The sequence below is a fragment of the Pyrgilauda ruficollis genome, unplaced genomic scaffold (assembly GCF_017590135.1).
Source record: "Pyrgilauda ruficollis isolate IOZ18807 unplaced genomic scaffold, ASM1759013v1 scaffold113, whole genome shotgun sequence".
NCBI lineage: Eukaryota > Metazoa > Chordata > Aves > Passeriformes > Passeridae > Pyrgilauda > Pyrgilauda ruficollis.
In genome coordinates, this window is record NW_024509544.1 from 1,311,813 (window position 1) to 1,331,276 (window position 19,464).

The 19,464-nt window shown below is 66.7% G+C and overlaps 5 protein-coding genes across 9 annotated transcripts; 3 read left to right on the forward strand and 2 right to left on the reverse strand.

The window, feature by feature from the left end:
* Positions 1 to 1,098: 1,098 nt before the first annotated feature.
* Positions 1,099 to 7,886, forward strand: GPAT2 (glycerol-3-phosphate acyltransferase 2, mitochondrial). 3 transcript variants are annotated; one of them, XM_041478946.1, is made up of 20 exons: positions 1,099 to 1,181; positions 1,785 to 1,901; positions 1,975 to 2,048; positions 2,931 to 3,041; positions 3,173 to 3,301; positions 3,945 to 4,044; positions 4,125 to 4,258; positions 4,336 to 4,435; positions 4,519 to 4,725; positions 4,912 to 5,025; positions 5,222 to 5,307; positions 5,394 to 5,488; positions 5,588 to 5,658; positions 5,973 to 6,216; positions 6,546 to 6,694; positions 6,838 to 6,915; positions 6,996 to 7,323; positions 7,425 to 7,475; positions 7,584 to 7,639; positions 7,717 to 7,886. In XM_041478946.1, exons 1-20 carry the CDS (start codon positions 1,167 to 1,169, stop codon positions 7,831 to 7,833), a joined length of 2,376 nt encoding a protein of 791 aa, XP_041334880.1. In that variant the 5' UTR covers positions 1,099 to 1,166; the 3' UTR covers positions 7,834 to 7,886. The 3 variants fall into 3 exon arrangements, with proteins under 3 accessions (XP_041334880.1, XP_041334871.1, XP_041334862.1); XM_041478937.1 differs by having other exon boundaries at positions 1,785 to 2,048; positions 2,931 to 3,301; positions 6,996 to 7,124; positions 7,203 to 7,323; XM_041478928.1 differs by having other exon boundaries at positions 1,785 to 2,048; positions 2,931 to 3,301.
* Positions 7,863 to 10,346, reverse strand: LOC121359895 (fumarylacetoacetate hydrolase domain-containing protein 2-like). 2 transcript variants are annotated; one of them, XM_041479230.1, is made up of 8 exons: positions 10,307 to 10,346; positions 9,665 to 9,846; positions 9,018 to 9,234; positions 8,884 to 8,943; positions 8,479 to 8,641; positions 8,220 to 8,328; positions 8,064 to 8,151; positions 7,863 to 7,986 (listed from the first exon to the last, which is right to left on the reverse strand). In XM_041479230.1, exons 2-8 carry the CDS (start codon positions 9,841 to 9,843, stop codon positions 7,924 to 7,926), a joined length of 879 nt encoding a protein of 292 aa, XP_041335164.1. In that variant the 5' UTR covers positions 9,844 to 9,846; positions 10,307 to 10,346; the 3' UTR covers positions 7,863 to 7,923. The 2 variants fall into 2 exon arrangements, with proteins under 2 accessions (XP_041335164.1, XP_041335154.1); XM_041479220.1 differs by having other exon boundaries at positions 10,303 to 10,342.
* Positions 10,347 to 10,870: 524 nt separating this feature from the next.
* On the reverse strand, positions 10,871 to 14,283 carry LOC121359902 (calsenilin-like). Of its 2 annotated transcripts, XM_041479254.1 has the most exons (8): positions 14,081 to 14,283; positions 12,516 to 12,640; positions 12,369 to 12,438; positions 12,220 to 12,290; positions 11,878 to 11,985; positions 11,695 to 11,799; positions 11,551 to 11,613; positions 10,871 to 11,295 (listed from the first exon to the last, which is right to left on the reverse strand). In XM_041479254.1, exons 1-8 carry the CDS (start codon positions 14,181 to 14,183, stop codon positions 11,248 to 11,250), a joined length of 693 nt encoding a protein of 230 aa, XP_041335188.1. In that variant the 5' UTR covers positions 14,184 to 14,283; the 3' UTR covers positions 10,871 to 11,247. The 2 variants fall into 2 exon arrangements, with proteins under 2 accessions (XP_041335188.1, XP_041335178.1); XM_041479244.1 differs by having other exon boundaries at positions 12,220 to 12,438.
* A 765-nt stretch (positions 14,284 to 15,048) lies between these two features.
* LOC121359961 (cytochrome c oxidase subunit 5B, mitochondrial) lies at positions 15,049 to 16,591 on the forward strand. The gene is made up of 4 exons (XM_041479393.1): positions 15,049 to 15,208; positions 15,313 to 15,386; positions 15,571 to 15,670; positions 16,309 to 16,591. Exons 1-4 carry the CDS (start codon positions 15,115 to 15,117, stop codon positions 16,419 to 16,421), a joined length of 381 nt encoding a protein of 126 aa, XP_041335327.1. The 5' UTR covers positions 15,049 to 15,114; the 3' UTR covers positions 16,422 to 16,591.
* Positions 16,592 to 17,832: 1,241 nt separating this feature from the next.
* Positions 17,833 to 18,997, forward strand: PURB (purine rich element binding protein B). Its single transcript, XM_041479168.1, has one exon. It carries the CDS (start codon positions 17,849 to 17,851, stop codon positions 18,851 to 18,853), a length of 1,005 nt encoding a protein of 334 aa, XP_041335102.1. The 5' UTR covers positions 17,833 to 17,848; the 3' UTR covers positions 18,854 to 18,997.
* Positions 18,998 to 19,464: the final 467 nt, after the last annotated feature.

Sequence of the window (19,464 nt, forward strand, 5' to 3'; positions counted from 1 at the left end):
TTATTTGTTTATTTGCCTTTTGCCTCTTCTCCTTTCCCCGCTCCTTTCTCTTTGTTTTCCCCCCTTTTCCAGGGGTGGTCCCGGAGGTGCGAGGCCCCCGCCCCTCCGCAGGTGAACCGGGGCCCTTTCGGCCTTTCCAGGCCGCTGCAGCCCCGAGGCTTCGGAGGCGTGGGACTGGGACAGCTGGGGACGGCGACACCGCGGCTGCTGGCCCTGGGCTGGTGGCGACCGCCCTGGGGGGCTGCTGGCCCTGGGGGCACGGGGACAGGGGCAGGGACAGGCCGGGAGCGCACGGCGGGGCTGGCGCCCGTGTCCGCAGCGGTGCTGGGGAGCCCAGAGGTGACCGGGACCCCCCGGTGGGGCCGTGGAGGGGCCGGGGGCTGTCCCGGGCCGGGGGTCCTGGTGGGGCCGGGGCCGGGGCCGTGACCCCCGGGCTGATCCCCCGGGCCGAGCCCCCCGGGCCGATCCCCCGGGCCGATCCCCCGGGCCGAGCCCCCGGGCCGAGCGTGGCGTGGGGCCGGGCCGGGGGGATCCTGTGGGGCTGTGGGGGCGTGCTGCTCCACACCTGGGCCTGGCGGGCCCTGAGGGTGTGCAGGGGCAAGTGCTCAAATCCTACAGGGGATGTGGGGTGTGAACAGGGACAGGCCGGGAGCGCACGGCGGGGCTGGCGCCCGTGTCCGCAGCGGTGCTGGGGAGCCCAGAGGTGACCGGGACCCCCCGGTGTGCTCAAATCCTACAGGGGATGTGGGGTGTGAGGGGTCAGTGTGGGGTGTGTAACCCCCCCAAATTCCCTCTAGGGCATGTGGGGTGTGAGGGGTCACTGTGGGGTGTGTAACCCCCCCAAATTCCCTGTAGGGCATGTGGGGTGTGAGGGGTCAGTGTGGGGTGAGTAACCCCTCATATCCTGTAGGGGATGTGGTGTGTAACTCCCCAAGTCCTGTATGGGATATGGGGTGTGTAACCCTTCGAATTCTGTAGGGGATGTGGGGTGAGTAACCCCTCAAATACTGTAGGGGATGTGAGATGTGAGGGGTCAGTGTGGGATGTGTAACCCCCTCAACCACCCCCAATTCCATAGGAATTTGTTTCTGTCTGCAGGATTTTTCCAAGGACCCTCGAGCACCAGTGCCTCTTCTTCTCCCCAGTTTGGGGGTGTCCCCCCAGCCATGACACCCCCCAGGGTATGTGACACCACAGGGACCCTCTGTGCCAGCAGCCTGCCCCTCGTGAATCCCCTCCAAAATCATACCGGGGTCTCCTCATTTTCCCCTTCTTTTCTTCTCACCAGCTACATTTTAAACCAAATTTACTTTTTTTTTTTTTTTTCCCCTTCTTTATTTAGGAAATGAAATTTGTCAGCCCCACCCCTCAGAAAGGGAAGGGGGATCCCGATTTGGGGACCAAGGAATTGGAATCCCAAGTTCCCTGACTCTGGATGTGGGGATGGGAAGGGCTGATGAGGGGTCTGGGGTTTCCCCAGATCCCACTGAGCCCCTCCCCAGGCCCATATTTCCCAGCTGATCCCACTGGATCTGGGTTAATCCCACTGGATCTGTGTCTCTGAGGGAGGGAAACCCCAGTGCCAGGGTGCTGATCCCCCAGAGCCAGGTTAATTCCCCTGCGTCCAGGCTGATCCAGCTCCACACTGTCACCAAAAAGTGCCACCAGCTTGTCCCAGCTAAAATTCCTTTATTCTTTGCCCGCGCCACAAGCGTGTTTTGGGGCGTTTCCACCCACATTTGGCATTCCCAGATGCCCCTTCCCGTTTTCCTTTCCCTGCTCAGATCCAAACGTGGACCAGCCGCTCGGGCCCGAAGCTGGAAGTGTTCATCCCCTTCCTGGGCAAATACCACCGGCCGGTTTCGGGGCGCTGCTGCCAGACCTGCACCCCCAGGAGCTGGGTAGGAGACTTTGGGGTGCCGGGGTGCTGGGGGGTTCTGCACCTGCAGGGGTTTATTCCCTTTTTCCTGCCAGGATGGATTCTACCCCGAGGACCTGGCCGCTCTCGGGTTCCGCGACGCCAGCCGCCTGACGGAGGCGGACACGCGGTGAGGAGGGGGGAGCTCTGTGCTTCAGAAAACACCTGCACAAACGCCTTTTCCCCCCAATATTTCACCAAAATGCCTGTGGGAAGACCTCTCCATCCTCCCTGGTTCCTCGTTATTGCAAATCAAGCTCGTTAATCAATTTTGGGAGGCTGGAAGTGGCGCTTCCGAGGGCTTGGGCTGCACTCTGCTCATGGGATTGGGGATTTGGGGTCGTGCCTTTATTTGGGGTCTTGGTGGGAAGAACGGGGAGGTGGAGGGTTGTTCTTCTCTCTGGCTCACAGGGAAAAGGGAAAACAGCCACTTCCTCCTAGAAGGAAAAATACCAGGAAAGGCAAAATTGTGGTTATCCCCCCTTTTCCTCTGGGCAGGAGCTGCCACAGAGCCATTTCCAGATATTTTCATTTTTGAGGTGCCAGCTTGCTTTAGCTCCACTCCCCTTTAGACAGCAATCCCTGGATTATTCATTTTTTGCTTTTCTCCTTCCCAAGTCGGGTCATTATTCTCCATTCAGTTCCAAATGTTCCCAGTTTCACCTTTGGAACCCTTGGAAGAATCCATTGGGATCACAGGGAATGCAGTTCCCCTGTCTCACTCCAACCCTTCCTGCATGCTCTGGGATGTCCCACAGCTCCCTCCCACCCTGCTCTCAGTGCAGATTTGGGGATAGATTGGGAAATTTCCGTGATTTGGGAATCCCGGGTTTGAATCCCAGCTTTCCTTCCTGCTGGGCAACCTGAAGCATCAATTCACCAGCGCCTCAACATTTCCAGCTGTGAAATGGGGAGCAATGTCCTGAATTTGGCAGAGGGGCAGGCTGGGGGGGGCTCTGATCCTGGTGGGATAGCCCCCCCCGGCCAGGATGTCACCATGTGTCCCCTCCAGGTTCCGGGGCTGGCTGGTCAGGAGGGTCTGTGGGTTCCTGGCAGCCTGGGAGTGGAAAATTCCAGCAGAGAGCGCCGGGGAGCTCCTGGTGCGGATCTGCAGCAGCAGGAGGTGGGTGGGAGCGGCTGGGGCCATCCCGGGAGGGGCTGGCCCCCAGTCCTGGCCATCCTTTTGGAACCCAGCTCTCTGCACCCCAACACCTGGGTGCTGGGGGCTCCCCCCTGCCCTGCTCTCCCCCTCAGGGTGCAGGATGCTGCCTCCGGCCGGGAGCCTGGCTCTGGAGGGGATGAGGGATCCCAGCAGCGCTGCAAGGAGGAGATCTGCCAGATCCTGAGGGAAATCCAGGCCCCGCTCTCCCCTCTGCTGCTGAGGTCACGGATCTTCCGGGGAGATTCTCTGGGGGATGGACACAGATCCTTTTTGGGGCATTCTGGGGTTTTGGGGGGATGCACGTGGATCCGTTGGGTGGTTTCCTGGGATCCTTTTGGGGGATATTTTGGGATATCCTTTGGCTGGCTGCCCTCTCTAGGTCCTGGAGAGGAGCTGGAGTGGGAAAATCCAAACCTTGCAGGAGGGAGGGAAGCACAGAAAACTTCCTTTTCCCATCCCAGTGCTGACAGCTGGGAATCTGGGGCTTCATTGCTTGTCTGATCCAGTGGGAATAAAGAGTACTTTTGAGCCGTTGAAGGGCAAGTGCTCCCCTGGGAATAAGAGCATTTGGGGATCCCAAAGTGGGACACTCATAAAGAGTACTTTTGAGCCATTAAAGGGCAGGTGTTTCCCTGGGAATAAGAGCACTTGGGGATCCCAAAGTGGGACAGGAATATGGAGGGAATGCGGGATTCCCGATGGCAGCTCTGGCTGCCAGTGGAAAGGAGGATGTCTCATCACACACAGCCTTTCACATGTGATAAAAGCGGAAATTTTGAGCAGGGATTTGGGGGAAACTGAGGCAGGGAGGGTTTGGGGAAGCCCCATCCACGGTAGAGTTCCTCATTCCCAGTTTCCCCACAGGCTGTGCCACTGGCTGCTCCCCAAGCTCCTGACCCGTCTGTTCCTGGGCGTGCAGCTGCACCGGGGGCAGCTGGAGATGGTGCTGCGAGCTGCCAGGACGGTAGGCAGCCCCGCCGGGCCCTCCCAGCCCCTGCAACGCCGGCAATTCACCCCAGCTTGCATTTCATCCCTTGCTTGCAGCCCGAGGTGCCGCTGGTGTTCCTGTGCAGCCACCAGTCCCCGGTGGACGGGCCCCTGCTGTCCTTCCTCCTGCTGTCCCAGGGCATCGGGCTGCCCCGGGTGACCGTGAGCGCCGGGACCAGCCCTCGCCTGCGGTGAGGCAGCGCCCCGGGGTGCTCCCCGGGCATCCTGGGCCACGCGGGGGTTGCCCACGCTGTCCTTCCCTCGCCAGATCCCTGCTCCAACGCCTGGGAGGGATTTTCCTGCCTTCAGGAATGGCACCGGCACGGAGTGACCGGGATGAGGGGCTCGCTGGGGCTGTGCTGGACGCGGTAAGTGCAGCTTGGGCTGTAAATCCCTCTGGAGCGCTCGGGGGCGGCGCTGGCAGCTCCCAGCACTCCCAGTCTGTCCCCAGTACGTGCAGGAGGTGCTGCGGAGCCGGCAGCCCCTGGTGCTGTTCCTGGAGGAGCCCTCGGCTGCCCTGCGGCTGGCGGAGCCCGCCCGGCGCTGGCTGCTCCGCCTGCTGCGGGCGCTGCGCGACGGGACCGTGCCCGACATCCTGCTGGTCCCGGTGGGAATCGCCTACGACGTGGCTCCTGGCAGAGTGGAGCGGGATGGAGCGGTGAGAAGGGCTCAGGGGGTCCCCGCAAATCGGTGGCACTGTCCCTTGGGGATCAGTGTTCCCCAAAACCTCTAGGAAGCACTGGGAAGATCCCTAGGGAGAGGCATAGCCCAGATCTCTGGGAGCATCCCTGGGGAGTGGCATCCTCCAAATGTGCTGTTAATCCCTCGATGCCATTCCTGGCAGCCCCCTCAGCCCCTCGGGGTCGGCTCGTGTCTCCGGGCAGCATTCCAGGCCCTGCTGGGCTGCCAGCACCGTGGCTGTGCCCAGGTGGATTTCTCTCAGCCCTTCTCCTTACGGGTATGGCAGATCCCTGCATCCATCCCGCACTGGGAGGCTCTTCCTGGGTGTTGGTGGGGTTTGGGCTGCCTGGGAGATCTGGAATTCCATCCCGGGGAAATCTGTGCTCCTCCCAGCCCTGGGGATCCAGAGATTGGGTGAGCTCCTGGTGCTGAGGGCTGCGAGCACCCACAGGCTCCTTCATCCTCATTCCCAGGAATTTGTGGACAACAACCTCGTGGGGCCAGTCCTCACCGGGAATCGTCCAGAGCAGCTGCTGCTTCCCACCATCCTGGGCAGGAGGTGAGGAGCTGAGCCCCCTGGGGGCAGTGCTCCCCTTGGATCTCTGCTCCTGGCTCTCTCCTACCACTCTCATCCTGCCTTCCCAGCCCTCTGGACGTGGGGACCGTGGAGGCTTCGAGTCCCAGTTCGGGGAGTGAAGAGGAGATTTTGGTGACGGCGCTGGGGCTGCACGCCCTGAGCGGTGAGGGGGTCCCTGCATCCCTTGGGACAGTGTTCCCTGCTCGGGAATGGGGTGGAGGTTAATCCCCCCTGGATAACGAGTGCCTCTCCCCCACGGCAGATTCCAGAGCCTGCTCTGCTGTCACAGCCGTGGGAATCACCGCGGCGCTGTTGCTCCACAGGCACCAGGAGGTGGGAGAAGGCTTCCATCCCCTTCCCTCAGAGCAGCATTCCCAGTGGGAATCCTCTCAGAGCAGCATTCCCAGTGGGAATCCCCCTCTGCTTCAGAACAGCATTCCCAGCAGGACTGCCCCCTGCCCTAAGGCAGTGTGCCCAGTGGGAATCACCCTTCTTTCCCTGGGAGCAGCATTCCAGTAACAGAATAGGAATCCCCTGTCCCCTCAGAGCAGCATTCCCAGTGGGAATCCCCTCCCCTCAGAGCAGCATTCCCGGTGGCAATCCCCTCCTCTCAGAGCAGCATTCCAGCAGCATCCCCCGTGTCCCAGGCCGTGCTGCTGCCCCGGCTGATGTGGGATTTCTCGGAGCTGCTGGAGCAGCTGCTGCTGCGGGGCCGGGCCGTGGGCTTCTCTGGGCAGCTGCGGGCGCTGGTGGGGCACAGCCTGCGGCTGCTGCAGCCCCCCCTGCGCCCCCCCAGGGCTGCTCTGGGGCCCCCCGAGGCCTCGGCCCGGGCACGGCTGGGCCGGCTGGCGGGCGGGGTCCGGCACCACCTGGCCGGGGAGGCCGTGGGAGGTGAGTGGGGACGGGGGGACACCGGTGGCACCAGGGAGCAGAGGCACTGGGGGAATGGGTGACACCGGGAAGGGGTGGTGGCTGCAGTCTGGAGAACACCAGGGGTGGTGTTTGTATCGTGGGGGTCGATGGCAGCGGGATTTGGGACAGCAGGGATGGGTGGTGCCAGGGAGATTGGTGATATTGGGGGTTTGGTGGCATTGGGCATGCAGGGGGTTATTGACACCGGGGAATGGGGATGGGGGGATTGGGGATGCCAGAGGTCAGGGACACTGGGGATGCTGGGGGCTTCAGTGACTCTAGGGCAGGTGACACCCCTGTCCCATCAGCCTGTGCCATCCGTGCCCTGCTGCTGGAGGTGCTGCCAATCCTGGGGCCGCCCTCCAGCCTCACCAGGATCGTGCTGAGCCGGGACGAGCTGCTCCACAAGATCCTGGAGCTGCTGCAGCTGCTGCCCCCCACCCTGCTGGGGCTCCAGGTGGGGACACGGGGCTGGCCTGTCATCTCCAGCCCTGCTGGGGTTCCAGGTGGGGACACGGGGCTGGCCTGTCATCTCCAGCCCTGCTGGGGTTCCAGGTGGGGACACAGGGCTGGCCTGTCACCCCTCTGCTGTGTCCCCAGCCCTGCCAGCCTCCTGACTGCCACAGCCTGGACATCGTGGACAAGCTCATCCTTGGGGGGCTGCTGGAGGAGGAGGAGGTGGGTGACCCCCCAGGACGTCTCGTGGGGCACAGGAGCAGGGTGGCTGCGAGGTGAGGTGACAGCCTGCTGTCCCTTAGGCAGAGGGTGAGCGCTGGGGCTGTGATGTGGCTCCTCGCCGGCGCTTCTGGCGGGGACAGTCCTTGGGCTTCTTCAGCGATGACAGCGACAGTGACAGCGAGCACGGCGTCCCCAAGCAGTGCTACAAGGTACTGGGGGGTCCCCCCGCTGCCCCCCGGGCTGGGGGGTGGGTGATCTCCCCTAAATCTGGCCGTGTACCCCCCCAGCTCCGCGAGCCCCAGGGCTTCCCCGGCTTCCTCCTCTTCCTCTGCCGCCTCCTGAGCCCCGTGCTGCAGACCTACGGCCGGGCGGTGCAGTTCCTGCAGAGACCCCCCTGGCCCCAGCCCGGTAAGACCCCCCAACGTGGGGAACCCCTTGGGACTCCCTGGGGCCACTGAGGCACGGCTGCAGCCCCGGCAGGTGGGATCTGACGCCCCTCCCCACTGCAGAGGCAGACTACGTGGAGGCACTGCTGGAATTCCTGGCCGAGGATGAGGATGGTGAGTCAAAGAAAGGGGGGAGGTCTTGCTTTTAGTGACCCCCGTGCCAGGTTGAGGGTTCCTGAGAGGTGGCATTTGGGGGTTCCCTGGGGATCTCTCTCCCCACAGGGTATCCTGACAGGAGCCTGGCCCTGAGCTCCCTGCAGAGTTTCAAGGACATGGGGGTAAGCACAGCTCCCCCAGCCCCCCAACACTTCGCTGCCCCTCTCCCTCCCCTCCTGACCTCCCTGTGCCCCCCCAGGTGCTGGAGGAGCTGCAGACCCCCACGGGACCAGCCCTGCAGCTCTCCCAGCCTTTCCAGTCTGCTTCCAACCGGGAGAAGCTGGCAGCCTTCATCCACCAGTTCACCCAGCTGTAGACCCCAGACCCATAAACGGGGCACAGTGACCCAATGGCTCCTGGATTTATTGACCTGGGGGGTGGTGGGACCTGGGGCGCCTCTCCACCGTCACACCACCCTGTTGCAGATGGTTCCCAGCTCCTCAATCTCACACTGCACCTCGTCACCGCGCTGCAAGGGGGGACACGGTGGCACCTGTGCCCACGGGGCTCCACCGTGTCCCCCCTGATCCCCCCATTTCCCCTCACCTTGAGGAAAACGGGCGGTTTCCGAAAGACCCCCACTCCTGCAGGGGTCCCTGTCAGCAGGATGTCCCCAGGGACCAGTGTCACAAACCTGGGGGGCACAGGAGGTGTCAGCCACGGCCCCCAGGGCTTTGGGGGTCCCCAGGCCCCCGTTCCTACCGGGACACCCAGGCGACGAGGGCAGGCACCCCGAAGATGAGGTGCTGGGTGTTGCTGTCCTGCATGAGCTGCCCGTTGACGCTGCAGCGGATCCACAGCTTGTGGACATCTGCAGGAGGTGACACAGGGGACATGGGGGACGTGGGGACAGTGCCACCGTGACCCCAGCAAGGGGAAAACCACGGGGGAACAGGGAGAGCGGGGGTGCGATGGCAGCGGTGCCAGCTGAGAAAGGGTCAGGGTGCCATCCCTGCCCCACCTGGCACCGCCTCCCTGGTGACAATGGCCGGCCCCAGGGGACAGAAGGTGTCGAAGGTTTTCCCCAGCAGCCACTGCCGCCCGTTGCGCCGCATCTGCCAGTCCCGGGCGCTCACGTCGTTGGCCACCGTGTAGCCCAGCACGTGCTCCAGCGCCTCCGCCTCCTGGGGACAGCGGGGACACTCTCAGGGGACACTCCCGGGGAGCCCCCGACGCGGGGGGACACTCAGGGGACACTCCCAGGGGACACTCCTAGGGGACACTCCCCGAGGCGGGGACACTCAGGGGACATTCCCAGGGAGCCCCCGAGGAGGGGACACTCAGGGGACACTCCCAGGGAGCCCCCGAGGCGGGGACACTCCCAGGGGACACTCGGGGGACACTCCCCGAGGCAGGGCAGGGGTACCTGAATGTGCCGCCCCCTCTTCCCGATGACAGCAGCCAGCTCCACCTCCCAGTCCAGCTCCTGCGGGGACAGAGGGGCTGGGAGGGCCATCCCCGGGGGGCTGTCCCGGGGTGGGGACACACCGGGGTACCCACGCTGGTGTCCTGGGGGTGCACGATGTCATCGAAGGGGCCGGCGATGGCGCTGGGGAACTTGCTGAAGATGAGGGGCTCCTTGGGCACCTTGGCAGCCTGCTCCTGGCAGTGGTCGTGGTAGTTGAGCCCCACGCAGATCACCTTCTGGGGGTCCCCCAGGGGTGCCAGCAGCCGTGCAGCCCCCCGGGGCACGCGGTGCTGCCCCGACTGCAGCGCTCTGTGGGGACACATCCGCGTCCACACCGGCGTCACCCGCCTTGGGGACACCCCTTCCTCAGGGGTACCCCTCTGGGGGGTCTTCAGCTGCATTTTAGGGATCCTTTTAGGGATATCCGCAGCTGAGGGGACCCCCTGGTTGGGGTCAGGCTCTCTTGGGGGGTCACACATCATGGGGTGTCACCCGTGGCTTGGAGTGCCCACGTTTTTGGGGGGCCAGCTGCTGGGGGTGACCCATTTGGGGTCATCCGAGGCAGCACGCAGATTTGGGTGGTGGCTCCTGTGGGGATCCATGAGGATACCCCCGATTTTGGGGCTCCCTTTCCTCCACCGCTGGGGGGGAGCCGGACTTGCAGCACCCACCTTTGGGGATCGCCCACCTTGGGGGGTCCCCCCACCTCTTTTGGGGGGTCACCCTTGGCCTCACCCACCTCTGGGCGAGCTCCAGCCCGCGGGGGCCGATCTCCAGGAATTCCCGCATGGACCGGGGCAGCTCCGGCTCGGCCGCGCTCAGATCCACCAGGTCCCCCCCGGGCGCCTCCTCCAGCCCGAGCCGGGGCCCCCCGCCCGCGGCCCCCCGGAACCGCACCAGCCGCAGCGCCCCGCGCATCGCCTGCGGCGCCGGGCTCGGCTGAACCCCGGCCCCGGGATCCCCGCAACCCCCGCAGTGCCCCCGGGATGCGCCCCCGGTCCCTGCACGCTCCCCCCGCCCCAATTCCGCTCGGTCCCAGGGATCCCCCCGGTCCTGCACAGGATCCGGGGGTCACCCCCGTTTCTCACCCGCTCAGTCCGGTCCCAAGGGATTCTCCACCGACCCCACAATCCCCCCAGCCCTGATCCAGGGGATCCCCCCCAATCCCAGATCCCCCCGATCCCGGGCATTCCCCCGTTCCCAGGGATCCCCCCCATTCTCAGACACCCCGATCCCGGGGGTCCCCCCTGTTCCCGGGCATTCCCCCGTTCCCAGAACCCCCCGTTCCCAGGGATCCCCCCTCCCCCGTCCCCAGGGGTCCCCCCCGTTCCCGGGCATTCCCCCCGTTCCCGCCCCCCCCAGTCCCGGGGGTCTCACACACGGCCGCTCCCCCGCTCCGCCAGGGGACGCTGCGGGCCCGGCCCCGCCCCGTCACGTGCCGCCCCCGCCCCCCTGAAGGTCGCCGCGCCGAGACCCCGCCCCATTCGGGCTGTCCAATGGGAAGGCGCAGAGGGCGGGGCCAAATTTTCAATGAGAGCCAATGAGAGGATAGGGTGCAGGGGGCGGGGCCGCGGGGAGCGGGAACGGGAGAGGGAAAGGGAACGGGAATGAGAGGGAACGGGAATGGGACCGGGAATGGGAATGAGAGAGGGAATAAGAATGGGACTGGGACAGGGAGAGGGAAGGGGAACGGGACTGGGAATGGAACCGGGACCGGGAATGAGTGAGGGAACTAGACTGAGACCGGGAATGGGAGAGGGACCGGGACCGGGACTGAGAACGGGGCTGGGAATGAGAGAGAGAACAAGACTGGGACTGGGAACGGGAACGGGACCTGGAATGGGGCTGGAAGAGGCACGGGGAACGGGACTGGGAGCAGGGCAGGGACCGGGACACCGCGCGCCTCTCACGTCCCCCCGACTCCATTTCAGCCCTAAACCGTCACCGCTTGGTTTATTACAAAATCGCCCTCCCCACGCTGCTGGGGCAGCAGGGGCTGTGCTTGGGTTGGTGTCTGGGGGCTCCATTCCACATGGAGACCCCACCCGGGGGTCCCATCTCTGAGGGTCCCCACGTCCCGGGGTCCCCCCTGGGGTCGGGTTTGTGCTGTTCCAGGTCCCTGCACTGCCGGGGAGGGGTCCGTGTCGAGGGGAGGCTCAGCCCCCCAAAATGGGTCAGGCTGGCGGGTGGCAGCACCGTGCCCGGGGGCTCTGGTGGCATCGTCCTTGTCCTTGTCCTGTCCCGTCTCTGGGAGCCACTTGCTGCATTTCTCCTGCCTCCTGTTTGTCCGAAACAGCAGAAAAACTCCGGCGGGGGCAGGCTCTAGAGCACGCTGTGGAAGATCTGCATGGAGCTCATGATGTCCTTGTCCTGGGGAGGGAGAGAGTGGAGAACCCCCTCTGAGCCCCCTCCTCTTGTCACCCTTTCCCTGTCCCCTCCTGTCCCCAGCATCCCGCACGTCCCACCACAGCCCTCCTGCCTGCCCAAATCCTTCTCCCAGCCCCAGCTCCCGTGCCTCTCCTGCTGTCCCTCCTCTCCCACCACGTCCCCAGCGCGTCGTTTCGGGACAGAACGAGGAGGAGGAGGAGGAGGATGAGGAGGAGGGTGCCCCCGAGCCCCCCTCACCTCTTGGCACGTGGCCAGGAACTCCTCGAAGGTCACCACGCCGTCCCCGTTCCTGTCCATCTTCTGCAAGGCAGCGGCCGGGGCTCAGCGGGGCTGCGCGGGGCGGCCCCGGGGGTGGCCTTGGGGACACGGGGACAGCCTCACCTGGAAGAACAGCTCCACGTGCTGGGCGGGCGCGCTGGCCCCCGGGGCGGGCTCGGTGCAGCGGCCCATCATGGCATAGATGGCTTTCATGATCTGCAGCATGTCCTGGGGGACACAGGGCGCTGGCAGCTCCCCCTCTGCCCGTCCCCATCCCGCCAGCCCCCCGCTGTCCCCAACTGTCACCTCCTTGCTGACGCAGCCGTCCTTGTTCACGTCGTAGAGGTCGAAGGTCCACCTCAGCTTCTGCTGCTCCGTGCCCCGCAGCAGCACCGAGAGCCCCACGGCGAAATCCTGGGAGGGGGCGGCGGGAGGGACCCTCACCCCGGCCATCCCCCCGCCGCCCCCCGCCGCCGCCGCATCGATCCCGGGGCGCCCCAGGGACTTCAGCCCCTATTGATCCCGGTATTTTTATCCCGGAGAGTCCGGCCACAGCCGGGGAGGGGAGAGGAGGAGGAGGAGGAGGAGGGGAGGAAGGATGTGATGAATCACGCTGCTGGCACCGCCGTTCCCACCCGGAATTCCCACCTGGAAGCAGAGAGCCCCGTTGCGGTCGGCGTCGAAGGCGTCGAACAAGAAGTGGGCGTAGGAGCTGGCGTCTGCGGGGACGGCACGGTGACTGCCCGCTTCCCCGGTGTCCCCCCCTTCCCCCGGGGCTTCGGGGACCCCCGACTCACCGCCTCGGGGGAAGAACCGCGAGTAGATGAGCGTGAAGGTCTCCTCATCCACGAGGCCGCTGGGGCATTCCTGCCAAGGGAGCGGCGCCGGTGACCCCGGGGGACGCGGGGGGACGCGGCTTTGGGGTGCGGGGAGCCCCGACTCACGCTCTTGAAGCCTCGGTAGAGCGACTGCAGCTCCGGCTTGGTGAACTTGGTGCGAGCCAGCAGCTGCTCCAGCCCCTCGGGATGGTGCCGGGCGCTCGGCAGCTCCACGTCGGCATCGCCGCTGTCTGCGGGGGGAGACCCAGGGAAAAAAACCCTTAGGGACCCCCCCTGCGCCCCAAAACACCCAAAGACCACCTTAGGAACACCCTGCACTCCAAATCCACCGGGAAAAACTCCTTAGGGACGCCCCCTGCGCCCTAAAGACCCTCTTAGGAACGCTCCCTGTGCTCCAAACCCACTCAGGGAAAACCCCCTTAGAGACCCCCCTGCGCGCCAAAACACCCAAAGACCACCTTAGAGACCCCCTGCACCCCAAACCCACTCGGGGAAAAACTCCTTAGGGACCCCCCCTGCGTGCCAAAACACCCAAAGACCACCTTAGAGACCCCCTGCACCCCAAATCCACCTGGAAAACCCCCTTTGGGACGCCCCTTCACCCCAAACCCCCAAAGACCCCCTTAGGGACACCCCAAAGAGCCCCTTAGAGACCCCCTGCACCCCAAACCCACTTGGGGAAAAACCCCTTAGAGACACACCCTGTGCCCCAAAGACCCCCTTAGGGACACCCAATCCCCCCCTTAGGGACCCCCCCTTCCCCCCAGACCCGGCCCGGTGGCCCCGGAGCTCCCCGGTGACCCCGGACACGGCGGGTGTCGCCTCCCGGGGCTTTCCCCGCATTCCCAAGGCTCCGAACGTTCCCGAGCCGCCTCTTGGCGGCCCGGCCCGGCGGAAGGTAATTAATAAATGATGCTTCATTAATAATTGCAGCCCGGGGAGCCCCTGCGGGGCCGCTCAGCGATTTTGGGACGGGGCTGCGAGCCCGGAGCGTTCCCAAGGGTGACCCCCAGCTCGGGGAACTGGGGGGGCCTTGGGGGGTCCCTGTGCCCAATCACAGGGGGTTTGGGGGTCACTGTGGGGTCGTGACCCCCACCTCGGGGGGCTTGTTGGGGTCAGCGCCAGCTCAGAGCCCACCCTGGGGAGGTTTGGAGGTCACTGGGGGTCCCCACTGCCCGCTCCTGGGGGTTAACGGGGTGGGGGGGAGGTCTCAGGGATGGGGGTCCCCATCCCTGGTGTTTTGGGGTGGGCGTCCCCATTCCCAGGTGTTTGGGGGGGTCTCTAGGGTGAGTATCCCCATTCCTGGTGTTTTGGGGTGGGGGGTCCCCATCCCCGGGTGTTAGGGAGGTCTCTGGGGTGAGGGTCCCCATCCCCGGGTGTTTGAGGGGTCTCTGGAGGTCCCCATCCCGGGTGTTTTGGTGTGGGGTCCCCATTCCTGGTGTTTTGGGGCGGTCTCGGGGGTCCCCCCGCCCGGAGGGGCTGCAGGGGGGGTTGGGGTCTCTGCCGCTCCCCCCAGCCCCAATCCCCATCCACCCTTCCCCCCAAACCCGACCCCGCTCCTGCTGCCCGGCCCGGGAGCTCGCGGAGCGCTGGGGCTGAGCCCTCATTAACCAATTAATCACTGATCGGGGTTAATTGGGGCTGGGGGCGGCGGGGTGGGGTGGGGGTACCTTCGGCAGAGATGGGCTCCAGGATGCCGAACTGCTTGAGCACGGCGATGAAGAGGAGGATGAGCACGGCCACGGCGCACAGCTCCATGCCCTGGATGCCCATGGCCCCGGGGGGCACCGGGGGGCACCGGGGGTCCCCCAAAGCCTGCGGGGCTCTGCCGGAGCTGCGGGAGCGCGGGCGGTGCTGTGCCCGTCCTGCCCTCCTCCTCCTCCTCTTCCTCCTCCTCCTCCTCCTCCTCCCCTGGCACCCGGCCCTCCCGTGGTTTCTGCACTTTCCCAAAGAAAGTTTTGGGGTTTTTTTTTGTTTTTGGGGAAGGGGTTCGGGGGCGCTTCCCCCGCTCCCCGCGGCTCCCGCGGGTGTCGGGGTCACAGCGGGACGGTGCCACCGGAGCGGGCCCCGAAACCGGGGCGGGGGGAGGTTCCGTTGTGCCCCCCCGGGCCGGGGGATCGATGGCATCGATGGCCATGAGTAAGCAGCGCGGGGAGGGGAAACTGAGGCAGGGAGGGCGGGGGGGTGTCCCCACCCCTCAGGGGTGTCCCGCAGCCTGGGGACATCGGCGCTGTGCCCCCGGGGGTGTCGCTGTCACCTCCAGGGACCCCCCAGTGCCCCCCCAGTGCTGAGGTGTCCCATCGCCATGGCCCCGGGGACATTGTCCCTGTCCCCCCAGGGTGTCCCTGTCCCCCCAGGGTGTCCCTGTCCCCAGTGTCCCTGTCCCCAGAGTGTCCCTATCCCCCAGGATTCTTCCTGTCCCCTCGGGGTCCCATCTCCCATCCAAAATCTCAGCCCCCCCCGGGACCACCGGACCCACTCTGGGGGCGTGGCCACATACAAAGGCGGGGCCACCACGGGGAGAGGAGGGGCCACCCGCAGGGGCGGGGTCATGTACAGGGGCGGGGCCACATGAAGGGGCGGGGCTCTGTGGCTGTGGGCGTGGCTCCGGTGGCGGCGCGCCGCTGCATCTGTCGGTCCCGCCGTCCCGCCCAACGTCACTTCCGCTTCCGCCCGTGCCGGAAGTGCCGCCAGTCTCGCCGCCATGGCCTCAAGGTTACTGCGGGTGAGCGCGGCCCTGCGGCTCCTGCCCGCGGCGTCCGCCCGCGCCCCGCCCGCCCGCCACCTCAGCGTGCCCGGTGAGCGGGGACGGGGGAGCGGGGAGACGGGGGGGAGAGCGGGGGGAGGAGCGGGGGGGAGCGGGGCGCGGTGTGTGCAGCCCCGGTGTGACGGCGCCCCGCAGGGAACCTGGCCAGCGATGAGGAGCAGGCGACCGGGTTGGAGCGGAAGGTGATGGAGGCCATGAACAAGGGGCTGGTGAGTGCCGGGGGAGCCGGGGCTGGGGCTGGGGTCGGGGTTAGCCGGTCCCGGGGCTGGGGGGGGTCGGGCACAGGGTGTCTCGGGGTGGAGCTGGGGATGCCGGGTGGGGGCTTGGCGGGGCCAGGCTGCGCTGGGGGGCTCTGGGGGGTTCGGGGGGCGCTCAGAGCCCCGGTGCCCGCAGGACCCGTACAGCATGTTCCGGCCCAAGCGCTACGCGGGCACCAGGGAGGACCCGAACCTCGTGCCCTCCGTGTCCAGCAAGCGCATCGTGGGCTGCGTCTGTGAGTGCCCCTGGCCTGGCCCTGTGTCCGTCTGTCCCCGTGTCTGTGTGTCTGTCCCCGTGTCCGTCTGTCCTGTGCCCGTGTCCCTGTTTCCATCTGTCCCTGTGTCTGTGTGTCCGTCTGTCCCCGTGTCCATCTTTCCTGTGCCCGTGTCCCTGTTTCCATCTGTCCCTGTGTCCCTGTGTCTGACCATCCCTGTGTCTGTCTGTCCTGTTCCTGTGTCTCTGTGTCCATCTGTCCTGTGTCCCTGTGTCTGACCATCCCCGTGTCGCTGTGTCTGTCCCTTTCCTGTCCGTGTGACCATCCCAGTGTCCGTGTGTCTGCTCATCCCCGTGTCCACCCGTCCCTGTGTCCGTGTGTCCGTCCGTCCCCCCGTCCCTGTGCCCATCCTCCCACCCGCGCCTGTCCACGCTGTTCGTGTGTCCATTCCTGTCCCCTTGTCCGTTTGTCCGTCCCCTTCTGTCCTTGTGCTCTGTCCCACACCGTCCCTGTCCCTCAGTCCCTGTCCCCCACGCGCGTCCCCCCGTCCCTCTGTCCTTGTCCCTCTGTCCCTGTCCCTCTGTCCCACATTGTCCCTGTCCCCCATGCATGTCCCTCTGTCCCCGTCCCTCTGTCCCACGCTGTCCCTGTCCCCCCAGGTGAGGAGGACAACAGCTACGTGGTTTGGTTCTGGCTGCACAAGGGCGAGGCCCAGCGCTGCCCCTCCTGCGGTGCCCACTACAAACTGATCCCCCACGAGCTGCCCCACTGAGGGACCCCAGACCCAAACTGCTCCCCCACGAGCTGCCCCACTCAGGGGGCTCTGGGACCCCCAAACTGCTCCCCCACGAGCTGCCCCGCTGAGGGGCTGGGGTCCCCCTCGCTCCCCTCCCCGGGGTCCCGTTGACCCCCAGATCCCCCCATAAAGAGGTTGTGTGGAGAGCCTGGCTGTGTCTGTGCTGGGGGGCTCGGGCCGTGGGGGTGTCACCGTGGGTGGGAGGGGACGGGGGGCTCTGAGGGGGACACCGTGGCCTAGGGGTGGTGTTTGGGGTGGGGGGACCCCATCTCATTGTGCCTCTGCCCTGGGACTGGGGGGAGAACCCCGAGTGGGTCCCTCTGGGCTTCAGGAGCCCCTGAGCACCGAGGGGGCCTGGGTGGGTCACACAGCCCCCCCACACACACAGGGGACCCCTGGGGCCCTTTGTCCCCTCAGACTGTTCTGGGCTGTCCCACGGGTGTCACCCCTGTGGGCTGGGAGGGTCCCAGGGCGCTGATCCTGGGGAGAGACCACCAGGGGCCAGGGGATGCCCAGAGGGTCCCGGGTGGCCACAGGGGGTCCTTGAGGGTTCCCAGGGGATCCCCAGACACCCTGAGGGGTCCCGGGGTGTCCCTTAGGGGTGGCCATGGGCCAGACTGGAGGACTCCCCTTGGGCAGCTCATCCCAACCTGGGGACAGGGCGGGTTCTGGAAGGTTCCGGCGGGTTCTGCCCACCAGGCCCAGCTCAGGGCTCGGGGTGGAGGTCAGAGGTTGGAGGTTGCCCGTCCAAAGGGTGGCCCCAGTGCCACTGACCGGCCATGATGTCATCGATGATGTCACGCTGGCTGGCCATGACGTCATGCATCTCCAGCTGGAGGGGGCGGAGCTGTGAGCCTCACTGGCCAATAGGGGTGGTGAGAGACTGCTGGGGGTGGGACCTTGGGCATCATGAGCCAATGGGGGCTGCGAGAGGCTGTGATTGACAGAAGGGAAGGGCGGGAATCTCCGCTCAATGAAGGGAGGAGCTGGGGGCGGGGCTTCAGGGACCAATAGGAGCTGCCGGTGTCTGTGACTGACATCCGAGGTGGGCGGGATCCTGGGCTGCATTGACCAATGTGAGCCGGCTGTGGCCGTGACTGACAGCCCGGCAGCAGAGCGCTGCGCTCAATGGAGGGGAGGGGGCTGCGGGGCGGGGCTCGGACCCAGCGACCAATGGGAGGTGTGGCGACGGTGACTGACAGCTGGAGGCGGGACTCGGAGCGATAGCATTGGAGGGTAGGGGGCTTCGGGGCGGTGCCTGGAGGGGGGCGGAGCTTCTCTGGGGGCGCGCGGGGACGCGGCGGGCGGGGCCCCCAGCGCACGTGACGGCGGCGGTGCGGCGGTGACGTCAGCGGTGTCGCAGCGGGGCCGGAAGCGGGCGGCGCGCGGGGCGGGCGGACAAGATGGCGGACGGGGACAGCGGCAGCGAGCGCGGCGGCGGCGGCGGGTTCGGGACCGCCCGCGGCGGGGCGGGGGGGGCCGGCCCGGCCGCGGGGCCCGGCGGCGGCGGCGCGGCCGGCCCCGAGCAGGAGACGCAGGAGCTGGCGTCCAAGCGGCTGGACATCCAGAACAAGCGCTTCTACCTGGACGTGAAGCAGAACGCCAAGGGCCGCTTCCTCAAGATCGCCGAGGTGGGCGCGGGCGGCTCCAAGAGCCGCCTCACGCTCTCCATGGCCGTGGCCGCCGAGTTCCGCGACTACCTGGGCGACTTCATCGAGCACTACGCGCAGCTGGGCCCGTCCAGCCCCGAGCAGCTGGCCCAGGCCGCGGGGCCGCCGGGCGAGGACGGCGCCGGGCCCCGCCGCGCCCTCAAGAGCGAGTTCCTGGTGCGGGAGAACCGCAAGTACTACCTGGACCTGAAGGAGAACCAGCGCGGGCGCTTCCTGCGCATCCGCCAGACCGTGAACCGCGGCCCCGGCGGCCCGGGGGGGTTCGCGGGAGGCCCCCCCGGGCTGCAGAGCGGCCAGACCATCGCGCTGCCCGCCCAGGGCCTCATCGAGTTCCGCGACGCCCTGGCCAAGCTCATCGACGACTACGGCGGCGAGGAGGACGAGCTGGGCGGCCCCGGCGGCGGCGGCCCGGGCGGCGGGGGGCTCTACGGGGAGCTGCCCGAGGGCACGTCCATCACCGTGGACTCCAAGCGCTTCTTCTTCGACGTGGGCTGCAACAAGTACGGGGTGTTCCTGCGGGTCAGCGAGGTGAAGCCGTCCTACCGCAACGCCATCACCGTCCCCTACAAGGCCTGGGCCAAGTTCGGCGGCGCCTTCTGCCGCTACGCCGAGGAGATGCGCGACATCCAGGAGCGCCAGCGGGACAAGCTCTACGACCGGCGCGCCGGCCCGCCGGGACCCGGCAGCGGCAGCGGCGCCGGTGACGACTCCGACGGCGACGACGTGGACGACGACTGAGCCGATCCCCCCAGCCCTCGACCCCGACGCCGGCCCCCCACCACCCCCCCCGAGCCCCGGGGCGAGCGGGTCCCCGATCCCCCCTCCCAGTGACGGGGCAGAGGGGTCCCCTGACCCCCCCCCAACAGCGACGGGGCCGAGGGGTTCCTGAGCCCCCCTACCCCCTCCCAGCGGCGGGGTGAAGGGGTCCCCAAACCCCCCGGGCCTCCGCTCCCAGCAACGGGACGAAGGGCTCCCCGAGCCCCCCCCCAGCAGCGGTGGGGCACGGGGGTCCCCGAGCCCCCGCGCCCCCCCCTCTTGCCGCCACCGGAGAGAGAGAAACCGGCCCGACCGTGCCGCTGCCCCCCCGCCCCCTCCCCGGCTCCCACCGTGGGACCCCCGGACCCCAGGACTCGCTGCTTTGGGGGGGGACGGGGGTCACCCGCAGCCCCCTCCCCTCCCGGTGCCCCCCATCCAAACCAGCACGGGAGGGCCCCGGAGCCGAGCGGCAGCGGGGGGGGGGGGCAGCGGAGGCACCTTGGACCAACGGCCGTTCCCTCGGCTTGTGATTTTCCCTTCATTTTCCTTTTTTTTTTTTTTTTTTTTTTTCCTTTTTCCCCGAATTTTTTTTT

Excerpts from the sequence above, each read along its gene's own strand:
- PURB (XM_041479168.1), top strand. The coding sequence starts at position 17,849 with ATGGCGGACGGGGACAGCGGCAGCGAGCGCGGCGGCGGCGGCGGGTTC.
- GPAT2 (XM_041478928.1), top strand. Across the intron at positions 4,045-4,124 it reads TGCTGCGAGCTGCCAGGACG|CCCGAGGTGCCGCTGGTGTT; the intron begins GTAGGCAGCCCC and ends CCTTGCTTGCAG. Across the intron at positions 5,308-5,393 it reads CCCACCATCCTGGGCAGGAG|CCCTCTGGACGTGGGGACCG; the intron begins GTGAGGAGCTGA and ends CTGCCTTCCCAG.
- LOC121359961 (XM_041479393.1), top strand. The coding sequence starts at position 15,115 with ATGGCCTCAAGGTTACTGCGGGTGAGCGCGGCCCTGCGGCTCCTGCCC. Across the intron at positions 15,387-15,570 it reads AGGCCATGAACAAGGGGCTG|GACCCGTACAGCATGTTCCG; the intron begins GTGAGTGCCGGG and ends CGGTGCCCGCAG. Across the intron at positions 15,671-16,308 it reads GCGCATCGTGGGCTGCGTCT|GTGAGGAGGACAACAGCTAC; the intron begins GTGAGTGCCCCT and ends CTGTCCCCCCAG.
- LOC121359895 (XM_041479230.1), bottom strand. The coding sequence starts at position 9,843 with ATGCGCGGGGCGCTGCGGCTGGTGCGGTTCCGGGGGGCCGCGGGCGGG. Across the intron at positions 9,235-9,664 it reads GGGCTGGAGCTCGCCCAGAG|AGCGCTGCAGTCGGGGCAGC; the intron begins GTGGGTGAGGCC and ends GTGTCCCCACAG. Across the intron at positions 7,987-8,063 it reads AACCGCCCGTTTTCCTCAAG|CGCGGTGACGAGGTGCAGTG; the intron begins GTGAGGGGAAAT and ends CCCCCCTTGCAG.
- LOC121359902 (XM_041479244.1), bottom strand. The coding sequence starts at position 14,183 with ATGGGCATCCAGGGCATGGAGCTGTGCGCCGTGGCCGTGCTCATCCTC. Across the intron at positions 12,439-12,515 it reads TCTACCGAGGCTTCAAGAGC|GAATGCCCCAGCGGCCTCGT; the intron begins GTGAGTCGGGGC and ends CTCCCTTGGCAG. Across the intron at positions 11,614-11,694 it reads ACGTGGAGCTGTTCTTCCAG|AAGATGGACAGGAACGGGGA; the intron begins GTGAGGCTGTCC and ends GCTGCCTTGCAG.